Raw genomic sequence first — 11,909 nt, 5'->3', positions numbered from 1 at the left:
CCACTGCCGGTGAGTGCCCGGACCTAGCGAGCGGGGCCCCACAGCTCCAAGCCTTCCTCGCTCCTAGGACCCCCGAGGGAAAGAGTGGGCTTGGCCCCAAGCCACCCAGGGGACCCTCTCCAGAGCAGCACGAGGAGCTGCCAGACAGTGGAGCGGGGAGCGGACCGCGCGTCACCCCCCCAGGCACCTGTTGAGTCTGAGTACCGCGCCAAGTTGGGGAGCACGCGGCCAAGACCCTAACGTCTTCCCCCATACCTGCAGGTCCAGGGCGCGCCCGGAAGATGTACCAGAGCCTGGCGCTGGCTCCGAGCACCGGCCAGGCCGCCTACGCCGAGTCGGGCGCCTTCTTGCACGCTCCGGGTGCAGGGTCCCCGGTGTTCGTGCCTCCGGCTCGCGCGCTCCCCATGCTGCCCTACTTGCCCGCGTGTGAGCAAGGACCGCAGGCCCCCCAGCTCGCCGCGCACCCCGGCTGGGCACAGGCAGCCGCCGACGCGTCCGCCTTTGGCGCGGGCAGCCCGCACCCTGCAGCCACGCAGCCACCTGGGACCTCCAGCTTCCCCTTCGTGCGCAGTCCCGCGGTGCCCGGCGGGGGCGCGGGCGGCCGGGACGGCGGCACCTACCAGAGCGCGCTGCTGGCTCGCGACCACTACCCGGCCCCACTCGGGCGGCCCGTGGGCGCTCCGTACCCTAGCACCTACCCAGCCTACGTGAGCCCCGATGTGGCCCCGGCCTGGGCCGCCGGACCCTTCGACAGCAGCGTCCTGCCAGGCCTCCCTGGTCGCAGGGCCGCCTTAGGTGAGTGCAGGCCTTTGGGTGTCTCCGCTGTCTGGGGCGCTGGCGGTGCGGAGCGCAGACCCGCACCCAGTGAAACGCTGGCCCTGCGCTTCTGAACTCGGCTTCTGCGGTAGAACCGGGCTCTCAGCCGCTCCCGCCGCTGTCACGGTTAGTGAGAAGGTCCCCACTGCCAGCCTTCGTCCGTCCAGCCCGGCGGCGGCCTGGACCTTGGCAGTCTGCAGACGAAATTTTGGGCAGTTTTATAAAATCCGTTTTGGAAATTAGTTTTTTAAAGCCCACACTTCCGGCTTCTTTTAGTAATTGACTCTCATATCCCCTGATTTAGAATGTTAGTCTCTAACTGGAGAGCTGATTTCGATGGCTCCAGGTACATAAATTCGGATAATCGATAATCGGGATTCAGGGCTCAGAAGGCTCCACCCTGGTCCCCACGGAGCACTTTGCTCAACCAGTTTTTCTGCTGGGCGAGCCAAATGGCCCTGCGCATTCGCTGCTTGCAGGGACCCCGGGACACCCCATCGACCGCCTGGTCAGTCCTTGCCACTCCAAGGTGGCCAGTGCAGAAGCCTCAGGACCTCCTGACCCCACTGCGGGCAGCCCTGCCCCTGGCGCAGCCCCATTCGGGAGTTTTGGGGGGAGTATTTGGGCGAGAAGAGCTCAGAGGAGAGAGAGCCGGCCTCCAGGTGGAATTTTTCAACCCCCTTTGTAAATGCATCTCACATAGAATGCGGAGCTCCTAACCTAAAGGCTAGCCGTTTCTACATGGACAGTCGGTGAAGATTTCCTGTCCACAAACCAATGGAGAGTTTAGTGGAATCAACTGTGAGGCGGTGTATGTGTTTTTTGTTAAAAATGCAACCCCAGCGATTTTGTCAAGATCAGCACAACTTTTCCGGTTCATCAATTTAAAGCCAAGGATCCCTGGTGGTGCAGTGGTCACACACCCAGCTGCTGACCAGTTTGTGGTTGGAACTGGCCAGCCCCTCAGGAGGGAGGCCAAGCATGGACTCCAGGGCCTCGTGCCTGGGGGCAGCTCCATAGGACCCTCTAGCTGGAATCAAACCCCACAAATTTATGAAATTAAAAACTAAAATTTAATCAGTCAATTCCTTTTTAAATAAATTTAAAGGCAGAAGAAGGGGAAAATAAAAATGTGAGTCCGGGGAGGCAGCCATCTGGGTGTGATGGAGGGCTGGGGAGAGTGGAGGGCGGCCCCCACTAGCTGCCTGTCCTGCAGCTTCCGACTTCCTGGAGGAGTTTTCGGGCGAAGGTCGCGAGTGTGTCAACTGTGGGGCCCTGTCCACGCCACTGTGGCGCCGGGATGGCACCGGTCACTACCTGTGCAATGCGTGCGGCCTCTACCACAAGATGAATGGTGTCAACCGGCCACTGGTGCAGCCACAGAAACGGCTGGTGAGTGCAGGGGAGAGTGGGGGCTGGGCGTGAACCTTGCTGGAGGTGGGGTCTGGGGACCCCAGGGCACAGGAGCACTTTGAGCTGAGACTGGAGTCCCACGGATGGGGGGGTGCACCCTAGGCCTTGTGCAACTCCACTCAGGCCACGCTGGGGACACTGAGGGCCTAGTGCAGGGAGGCAGGAGCGAACACACCGCCCGCCCAGCCAGAGAGGAGAGAGGAGACGCCAGAGAGGAGGCACATTGGGCTTTTCAACAGAGCAACTTGAGAAAGGTGGGAGTGAGCAGGCTTGAGAGGTCAGCCCAAAGACCTAGAGTGTTAACACCAAGGTCATCAAACCTGGCGGACGTGGGTTGGATTGGTGGGGACAGCTCTTGTCATCTCTGTCCAGACGGCGGCCTGGAAGGTCCAGCGGGTCAAAAGCAGGCTAGGCCCCCAAGGCTCCTACTCTTACTGGGACTGCAGCTCCATGGTTGGAGACCGTAGGGAGAAGCTGGGTCTCCTTGTGCTTGGCTCCTTGGGCAAAAGTTGTTTTCACTTTTGGTTCCTCCTCCCATGTGGGGGTTGGGGAGCGGGAGTAGAGACTGGAACCCCGACTTTTGCCCGAGCTGGGCAAAGAGCCCCAGAAGCTGATGTTAAGGTTTAAAGTTAACTTTGTTGTTTCACATGCAAAGGGGGGGAAATGGATTGTTTTGTGAGTCAAAGTGTACAGAGCGTGTGTGTGTGTGTGTGTGTGTGTGTGTGTGTGTGAGATATCTACACAGGCCCCCATGCCCCTCACTCTTCCCACTTCCTCCGAACTCCCTGGCCTCCCTTTGTCCTTCGTGCTAATGGGGTCACAGGCAAATTTTATCTTTCACTAGTTTTACAAATAAGGTGGTGGGGCAGAGACTTGTTTGAAAGTTGGTTCCACTCCCAGAGGTCCTAATGGTGGGATGGGGGGAGTTCAGGGTTCTGGACCCTCTGGGCCAGCCCTACTTTCCCCCTGACCCTCCTCAGTGTGCATGTGGGCAACACATCGGTCAGCTTTTCTTCCTTAAGCTCTGAGCCAGGTGGCAATCACAGGCCCTGTCTGTGGGCTTTCTGGAAGAGTCTGCCGGCTTCCTTGAATCCTTTTCAACAGCAGCTGCATGCCGATCCCCCCTCAAAGCTGACTAAGGGTTCATGTCTTCAATGGCCCCTCCCTCCACAGGGGTGCAGTGTGGTCTGCTGAGGGGAAGGGGCTCAAGTGCCTGGATATTCTACTGATGACACTCAAACTGCACCCAGAAAATGCCTGACTTGGGGGGAGGACAGGTCCCTGTCTGATGTCCCTTCGTGGAATTTCTGAGCACTTTCCCATTTGGGGGCACACTATCCACAGGGACAGACCTGCACCCCAGAGACACTGAGCCAGGGTGTGTGTGTGTGTGTGTGTGTGTGTGTGTGTGTGTGTGTGTCGTGGGTCTTCCCCTGGAAATACAGCATGCAGTGAAATTCCCAGCCCCTGGAACCTCAGTCTTCTCATCTAAGAAATGGGGGGAGGGGCTCAGTACCTGTCTTCCTGGCTCGCTGGAGAGATGAAGCCAGACCCCAGCACCGGGACGTGAATGCCAAGCCTGCACTCAGTGAAAGAGGTCCTGGAACTCTTGGCCTCTGGGTCCCCATGTGTCAGCGCATCTCACTGAGCACTCAGGCCCCTGGGTGGGTCTGGTTACTCACGTTCACAACTGAGAAGACCTGGGCTGTGTGGAACACACTCAGGCCGCTTTGTGCCAGGTCCCAGGGAGGACCTGGAGTCCTGGTGCCCCACTGACACTGGGAACGGGTCCACCGCCCAAGGTTGCCCTGGTGCGTGGCCTAGCATCCTTGGACATGCTCAGGCCTCTCTGTCCACCACCTCTGCTCTGTCGACACACCTGCTCAAGGACCTCTGCTGTTTGCTTGGCTGAGCACGGGGACACGGTGCTTTACCACGTCCAGTGTCTCTGCCAGAGAGGTCTCACAGAGATCACAGGTATTCTGACCACCTGCCATCCCATCCCTGAGGCCCAGACCCCTTGGTGGCCACCTGCACAGGCAGCACATCTGCCGGATGACAGGCCATGGACAAGACTGCAGACACTGGAGCACCCAGCCTGCCTGGCTGAGGGCTTGCCTTTTCCCTCCGCACCAGCTCCCATCCCCCTACCAGAGGCACCAGCCCCACCCACTTCATCTGCATTCAGACGTGGGGGGCCTGGTGCTGGGAGCCACTGATGGCTTTGATGTCTCACTCTCTTTGAAAAGAACAGGCCAGAGAGGAGGAAAGAGCCCAGCTGGGAGGGGCCTCTGAGCTGGGGCTCTAAGCACAGCCAGGCCTGGTGCCTGTCTGGACAGTGAGGGAGGACAGTTAGAGGCCCATGTGTGGGGTGTGGAGGGTTGAGGACACCAGCAAGAGCCAAGGTGCCACCAGGAACGCGTCTGGGAGCGTGCTTGCTGGCAGCTGTGGTGTCACAGCTCTCTATCCCCCGTGCTTCTCTGATGCTTAGTTCCCTGTCCGAGTGACTGTGGACGTGCAGGACAGAGGGGTAGAGGGCAGACCGTCTTGCTGCCATGTTCTTTTTTTTTAGTTTTTTATCATTTGAATGAAAGTTTGCTGAGCAGATAGGTTTTCTGTTCAACCATTCATACACATGTTGTTTTAGGACCTTGAGGACAGTTCCCTGATGTTAACAGCACTCTTCCCACTTCCTCTCTGTGACTCTTATCTCCATGCTTCCTTCTAACCTGTCCTTTCCTGCCTTCTGAGCTCTCTCCCAGGCAAACACTGTTCTTTTGATCTTGATTGATGGTACAAGGTGTGAGTTCCCCCCCAGTGTTGTGTTTCACCTTATAAGTCTGTGTGCTGTTTGGCTGGAAGTTGTCAGAGGTGAGTTTAGCTCCAGGCTCCAAGGGTGGCTGAGGAAGTTACTCTTGGCAACTCCACCAGTCCCAATTATCCCAGAAAGCCTGGCCAGTGCTAGGATTTGGGGTTGTTTCACATTCCTTTTCCACCTGGCCCAGGATTCTCTCTTGTGATATCTTCTTTGTTTTTCTCCTTATTGTGTACCCTCAAATCGAATCCAACTGGCACAGAAGGACATTGCCTCTCCTTCTCCAGCAGAGCATCTGATGGATTAGAACCGTGTGCCTTCCGGAGAGGCTTCTTTCAACTAGGCCGCCAGAGCTCCCTTTTGTGATGCCTTTTTGAGTGTGTGGCAGAGGCACTGGTCACCACCTGGTAATGCTGGTGTCAGTGCTGCAGGGAGTGAGGCACCTGCTACGTTCTGAAGTCCATAAATGCAGAAAGTGGTCATTGTCAAAAGATTCCAAGAGGCTCCTGGTGGTGCTTGAGTGCACAGTCTTTGAGCGATGGTCCTCGGGCTGCCAGGTTAGCCATCAGCCCTCAGCCCTGTTGCCTCTTTGTGGTGGTTTTGCAGGTCCATACACTACAGGATTGGGTCGGTGTGAGGAAGAATTTTGTCTCGGAAGAGTATTGTCCACAAGCCCAAGCTCCCCTAGGCCACTCACAAGAGCTGAGCCCTTCTGGCCATCATGGGAACCCCATTCATGGAGGCCCAAGCCCTTGACCAAGCTGATCAGGGCTGAGGTAGGGGTGCAGCACAGATGCTCAGTCATGGGGGCAGCAGATGCTGCTCCACCCCTGCACCTCATCCAGGGTGGACTCCTGAGGTGTCCACTCCAGCTGTCCTGGTCTTGATTTTGGGTCTGTCCTGGGGCTGGAGTCCAGACTCCCGGTGGTCAGGGGGACCCAGAAGCCAGCACCCTCCAAGGAGGGATAACCAGATCCCGAGGGTTGCAGGCCTTTGGGGTCCACGACACTCCAGGAGCTGTGATTTTATTCCAGAGTGTGGGGGCCCCCGAGCTGGGCAGACCTCTGTCAGGGACCCCCATGCAGCCAGAAGATCAGAGATCACAGGGTGCAACCCAGGTCGGTTCAGCCCAGACTCCTGTTGGGACTCCAGGATTTGGGGTCATGCTGGGGCCCCTGAAGGTTGTCAAGGGCAGGGTCAGGTCATATATGGATCAGGGGTAAACTCCAGGCCTTTAAGATCAGAGACCAGGATGGGGGGGGGCGCGATATCAGGGCACAATGGACAATGAAGGGAGACCCAGGCAGAGAAGGCGGGCACCATGAGGGGCTGGAGAACTGCGGATGCCGCTGCAGAGAGCACTCTGTGGCCTTAGGATCCCCACCTTGGGACGAGGGCAGGGGGGCTGTTAGTCCAGAGTCAGACCGTGGGCTCTGTGGCTCTGGGAGGCTGCCCCACTGTTGACATACGGTGGCACAACGGAAGACACATCCAGCTGTAGCCCTAGATCCATTTTACTGGTGGAAAAACTGAGGGCCAGACAGGAGGAGTGATCTGGCCTCCAGGGTGTCCAGGCAGACCTCAAGCCCTTCAGCTCTCCCAGTCCTGGCTGACAGGTAGTTTGGAGACTGGCTTCTGCACCCCACTTTGCACCTGTGGTCCAGTGTCCAGCGCTTTCAGTGGTCTTGCTGTCCCACAGTCCTCTTCTCGCCGGGCAGGACTCTGTTGCACCAACTGCCACACAACCAACACCACACTGTGGCGGAGGAGCGCGGAGGGCGAGCCTGTGTGCAACGCCTGTGGGCTTTACATGAAGCTGCATGGGGTGAGCGACCAGCTGGGCGGGACCTGGGATGGGGAGGGGCCTAAGTGACTGGGGGCGGGACCTGGGATGGGGAGGGGCATGTGTGATTAGAGCGGGACTTGGGATGGGGAGGGGCCTATGTGACTGGGGGCGGGATCTGGGGATAGGAGCTTGTGTGACAGGGCTGGGACCACAGGGATGCCTCCCATGGTCACGCCCACCGCACCCATCTGATCACTTAGGGGTGAATACCCAACTCCAACCTCTCAGCATCCTAGTCTCAGCTGCCTGGGCCCCTCCTGGCCCACCAGAGAGGAAGCCACCCCACTAGGGTGTGTGCTCCCCCTGGGGCTGTGAGGACTCTGCGACCACTTGCTGCCCCCCAGGTGCCCCGGCCTCTGGCCATGAAGAAAGAGAGCATCCAGACAAGAAAGAGGAAACCCAAAACCACCACCAAGGCCAAGGGCTCATCAGGTGATGGCAGAGCCATGAGCAGAAGCCATGGTCATGAGGCAGGGGTGGGGGACGCGGCTAGAGCGGGTCCTCGGGAGGCTAGTGTCTGCGGAGTCACTTTTAACATCTAAATTCCACCGTTAGAGACGTGTGTTTGGCACCCTTTATACAGACATTGCCAGTTTTTCCCTGTGTGACTGGTTGGGGAGGTTAGGGGTCGGGTGGTGTGCATTCCTCTAGGAAGGGGCAGAATTGGGGGTCCAGAAATCTGCAGCTGAGTGAACCAGACCCCCACATCTCCCTCACATCTGGTCCCATGTGGGCAGCACGGGGAAGGTCTGAAACCCTTCCTCCCCATAGGGTCTGCCTCCAGCACCTCCCTCTCCCCATCCTCAGTCCACACCTCCCAGAGCTCAGCATCCACGTTGAAGCCAGAGCCCACCTTGACATCCCCGACATGCCCAGGCCCCAGTGTGGCCTCCCAGGTGAGGGGCCAGTGGGGTAGGCACTCGGGCACCCCAGCACCCTCAGAACCCGAGCAAGACTGGCTGGTCCTGGTTCTCACACTGCTTCTGTCTACCCTGCAGGCCTCCAGCCACGTGGTTGAGCCCCTGCCTCCCAGTCACCTGGAGTTCAAGTTCGAGCCCGAGGACTTTGCCTTCCCATCTACCCTGGGCCCCCAAGTTGGCCTCGGAGGGGCCCTGCGCCAGGAGGCCTGGTGTGCACTGGCCTTGGCCTAGGTCCCAAGCATGCAACATATGGGTGTCCCAGAGAATGGAGCACCCCTATGGCCCACCTCACAAAGCAGTGGAGAGGCCGACGGGAGAAGGCTCCCAAGCCCAAAAGCAGATTTCAAATGCTGTGGAGGCTCAGGACCACACCGGTCTTGGGTGCCCACCACCCACTGAATTCCAGATGAGCACTAGCGACACATATTTACAAACTCTGCTTGCAAGCTCCTGACCTCATGAAGTAGGACCCGAGTCCACCACTCCAGCCAGGTGGATGACAGGAATGAACCGGACTCAGGCCCCGAGACCTCACCAATGTCGGTCCTGCACCCTGCATTTAATGATGGAGCTATCCCGCCTGCTGGGAGAGAGGTGTCGGCCATGCACTACACAAGGACTACCCTGCAGGGAAGCCGGTACAGCCACGTCACGTGGACGTTCGTCTGTTTATCTGCAGCCTTTTCCAGTAGGGCGGGGAAGGGCTTTGTGCCACAGACAGACTGGCTAGGCCCCCGTCTGAGGCACACACGGGACTGACGGTGTGCTCCTGAGACCCAGCCTACCCAGCCCTTCCACTCGCCCTGTTGCCCCAGCACAGTAATCTGTAGCATTGCCTCCCTCACCGCCCCCGAGTCTGAGTTTGGAAGATTCATCCGCTTGTGGCTCTGGCTCCAGGAGAGCAGGAAGGATGTCAGGAAGGCACAGGGAGGAGAGAGAAGCGGGACGCATGCCCACAGGCTGCTTCCTTTCACTAGCGAAGGGGGCTTTGTTTGGGGAGCTAGGAGTCTCGATCTCTTTCTGTAAAATCTTCCCATGTAAAACCTTTTGGCTGGGTTTGTTTGATCACATGAACCCATGATAACAGCCAGGCCTGTGTGTGCCTCCCTGCTTAAACCTTTTCTATGTAAAGATGTTGTGTCTAGGTCAGCCTAGGAATGAGCCTGTCCACACCGACACCCCTTCGGAGGTCCTTCTGCCCACTTCCATGGGTGCTATATTTTTTCAAAAATATGTTTCTTAAAATAAAGACATTACTTATTTTCCTCCTCACATCTGCCCCAGGGGGCCCAGGCTTCTCCCAGCCTCCTCTCTACTGGTAGAATAGGATCCCTGTCCTCACCCCTACCCTGGAATTGCCAGGCTCCTCCCAGCCTCACCTCTGCTGAGGAGGCTTGATCCTGACCCCCTCCCAGCCTCATCCCTGCCCTGAGGACTCTGATGCTCACATTTCCACCTCTGTCAGCAGAAGCCACTCAGACTTGTCCGCAGCCTCGCTGGACCTCCCCACTCACCCCTCCCTGAGTCCTTGGAAGGAGTGATTCCTCGTTCCAGAGGAGAACAGGTGAGGCTTGGAGAGGCCCCAGGTCCCAGGACTCCCTGTGAGGATGGTCATGGGGCAAGAGCAGTATCCTGGCTCCAACTGTGCCTCTGTTTCCTCGTGGTGGAAGGCATGTGAATCCTGCTCCAAGCCAGGTGACCTGTGTGGATATCATTCCCAAGGACCTCAAGTGTATGGATATAGGAGTGGGGGATGTGATGCAACTGCACAGGCTTCCAGGAGAGAGGGGTCCAGATGGGAGGCACAGACCTCAAAGCAGGGTTCTCAAGCAGAGGTGGACTGAGAAGAGGGCAATGAGCCTTCCTCATGTTTCCGTTCACTTTCAGGGTGTGTCGATGAGGCAGACAGACCCACCTCTGACCGTGGTCCTCACTGCTAAATTTAAGCCCATCTCCTATGTGCCGCCTGGGCAGGAAACTGTCACAACAGGACTTAATATAGCCACTGGGCACCCCTTCCTGCGGTCCTTCCTCCCGCCAGCCAGCCAGCTTTTGCCCACTGACCATGAACAAGCAGAGACAGACACAGGAGACAGGCCACTGTGTGGGGGACACACTAACTTCACTTCCTGTCCTCTGCCCTTAAGAACCAGGAAACAGGGACACCAGCACCGTGAAAGCCCTTAGGACCCCAACTATCCCCTCTGGCTTCCAGGAAGTACCCACTGAGGCCTGGTGGACCTGTGAGGGGGAAGGGACCCAGGCCCCCTGACAGTGGGGTCAGAGCAGTCCAGGGTCCAGTCTCTTGTTCCCACTGCTGCAGCCCCGTGAGGTTTGCCCTGGACTCATGGCGATCCCCGACTCACACCTGGTGGAGACGCTGCCCGTCCATCCCGGGGTCAGCTAACAAGCAGACCGCTGTGACCCGTGTAGTTCTCACTGGTCAGTTTTCGAAAGGAGACCGCTGGGCTTTTCTTCCTGGTCTGTCTTGGTCTGGACACTTCCTGGAGCCTGCTTGGCACCTCCAGCACTCACGTGTCCACTGACAGGACTTGTGAACAGTCGAGAGGCGCACGGGCTGGGACCTCCTTGTGGAAGGCCTGGATTCTGCCTCTGAACCACCACTCTCCTGTGCCCGAGACTTCAGAGTCCGTTGTTCCCCCTAAAAGGGCCACGTGCTGAGGTGCCTAGTGCCCGTCCTGCAGGACATGTCCAGGAGCAGGTGTCTCCCCCAAGAGCCTGGTCCCAGAACTCATCATGGAACCCAGCGTACCTGTCGTCAGGCCCTGACCGCAGTCCACCATGTGCGTGTTTACAGAATAGCTGCCCTGGGTGACTCTTGGCCGAGTGTCACCCAAAGGCCCCCACAGATGCCACCCACTGACGGCAGCCTCCCAGTGTTCCTGCTCATGCACTCCAGGTGGGCTCTAGGCCTGCAGCTGCTGGAAGAAGGGGTGGTTCTGAGGTCATTGCCATGTGCAGGAAGAAGGGAGGAAAGTTCTCGGGGGAGATACTGGCGCTCGCTGTCCTGCTGACCAAATGAGGACAATTCTGAGAAGCCACCGCTAGTCATCAGGAAAGGCCATTGTGTCACTGGCTGCTGCGAGGTGCTACTGGGGCAGCCTTGAGGGTGGGCAGCCTCTGGCCCCTACAACAGACCAGCTCCTCTTGCTCTCTGTCTCTGATGGGCACAGAGGGGTTCAGGCGTGAGGTCACGCTCTTTGGGGCAGGTGGATGCTGGGACCCAGGCCTGAGGGCCCTCTGCCATTGCTTGGGAAGGTCAGATCTACAGCTGGTGGTTGTTCAGTAAGTTGAGATACACCCAGCTCCCTGCTGCAGTGAACACCTGCAGGACCCCAGCTTGGTTTTCGGTTGGGGTCCCAGCCTATGCTCACGTGGAGGATCTCACCCCACCCCAGCAGAGTGGCCACCTGCCTGCCAAAGCCCTGCTTTTGGAAACCCCAGGAATGAGATTGTGCCCTTGCTGGGGGACACACAGTGCAGGGTGGGCCTTCATCACAGCAGACGGAAAGGCCTCTGGGCACCCTCCCTCCTCACTCTTCGAGGTGTAACAGACACCCTCTCCATTTGGCTTCACTTCTCCCTCAGCAGGGCCCCGTTACACCCCTCCAGAGAGTCCCTCTGCTGGGAGAGAGGGCTGTAGGCAGAGGTCCTGCCCCAGTAGCCTCATAAACCTTCAGACACAACAGGGGTTCCAATGGTGAACAAGTTTCCCCAGCCCCAGCCTCCATGGGGAAAGCACCTCGCAGGCATCAAGCACTCAAGATGCTGTCCCTTCCTGCTGTCCCCAGGTCCCATGCACAGTTGAGAAATCCAGTCCCTGAAATCAAAGCCAGCACCCCCACCAACCTGAGACGGAAGTCGAGGCAGCCCCAGGCGCCTCGTCCATCTCCAGGCCTGCATCTCATCAGGACCAGACTCCAGGACGCAGTGGGATGACCCTGAGGACCACAAAGGGGCCCAGCCAGGCTCTGAATCCCAGCCCTGTGGTGGACGGCAGCCTCAGAGGACCACGGCGAAGCCTAAGCGGGCGCCCCCTCCCCTCACGCTGCTCTTGCCAAGATGCTGACACAACGGC

General features: G+C 58.4%; 1 protein-coding gene across 1 annotated transcript; it reads left to right on the top strand.

Annotated features, from left to right (window-relative positions):
• Positions 1-281: 281 nt before the first annotated feature.
• On the top strand, positions 282-8,041 carry GATA5 (GATA binding protein 5). Its single transcript, XM_006896874.1, has 6 exons — positions 282-795; positions 2,033-2,208; positions 6,744-6,869; positions 7,235-7,322; positions 7,662-7,786; positions 7,889-8,041. Exons 1-6 carry the CDS (start codon positions 282-284, stop codon positions 8,039-8,041), a joined length of 1,182 nt encoding a protein of 393 aa, XP_006896936.1.
• Positions 8,042-11,909: the final 3,868 nt, after the last annotated feature.

Source organism: Elephantulus edwardii, unplaced genomic scaffold (assembly GCF_000299155.1).
Source record: "Elephantulus edwardii isolate Elephantulus edwardi_28Jun2011 unplaced genomic scaffold, EleEdw1.0 scaffold00193, whole genome shotgun sequence".
In the NCBI taxonomy this organism is placed as follows: domain Eukaryota; kingdom Metazoa; phylum Chordata; class Mammalia; order Macroscelidea; family Macroscelididae; genus Elephantulus; species Elephantulus edwardii.
Note: the sequence above shows the minus strand (reverse complement) of the source record. Positions and strands in the feature narration are given on the sequence as shown.

Bases quoted from the DNA above. Each gene is read 5' to 3' on its own strand.
- GATA5 (XM_006896874.1), top strand. From the start codon at position 282: ATGTACCAGAGCCTGGCGCTGGCTCCGAGCACCGGCCAGGCCGCCTAC. The intron at 6,870-7,234 runs GTGAGCGACCAG...GCTGCCCCCCAG, and splicing joins TTTACATGAAGCTGCATGGG to GTGCCCCGGCCTCTGGCCAT. The intron at 7,323-7,661 runs GTGATGGCAGAG...TCCTCCCCATAG, and splicing joins CAAGGCCAAGGGCTCATCAG to GGTCTGCCTCCAGCACCTCC.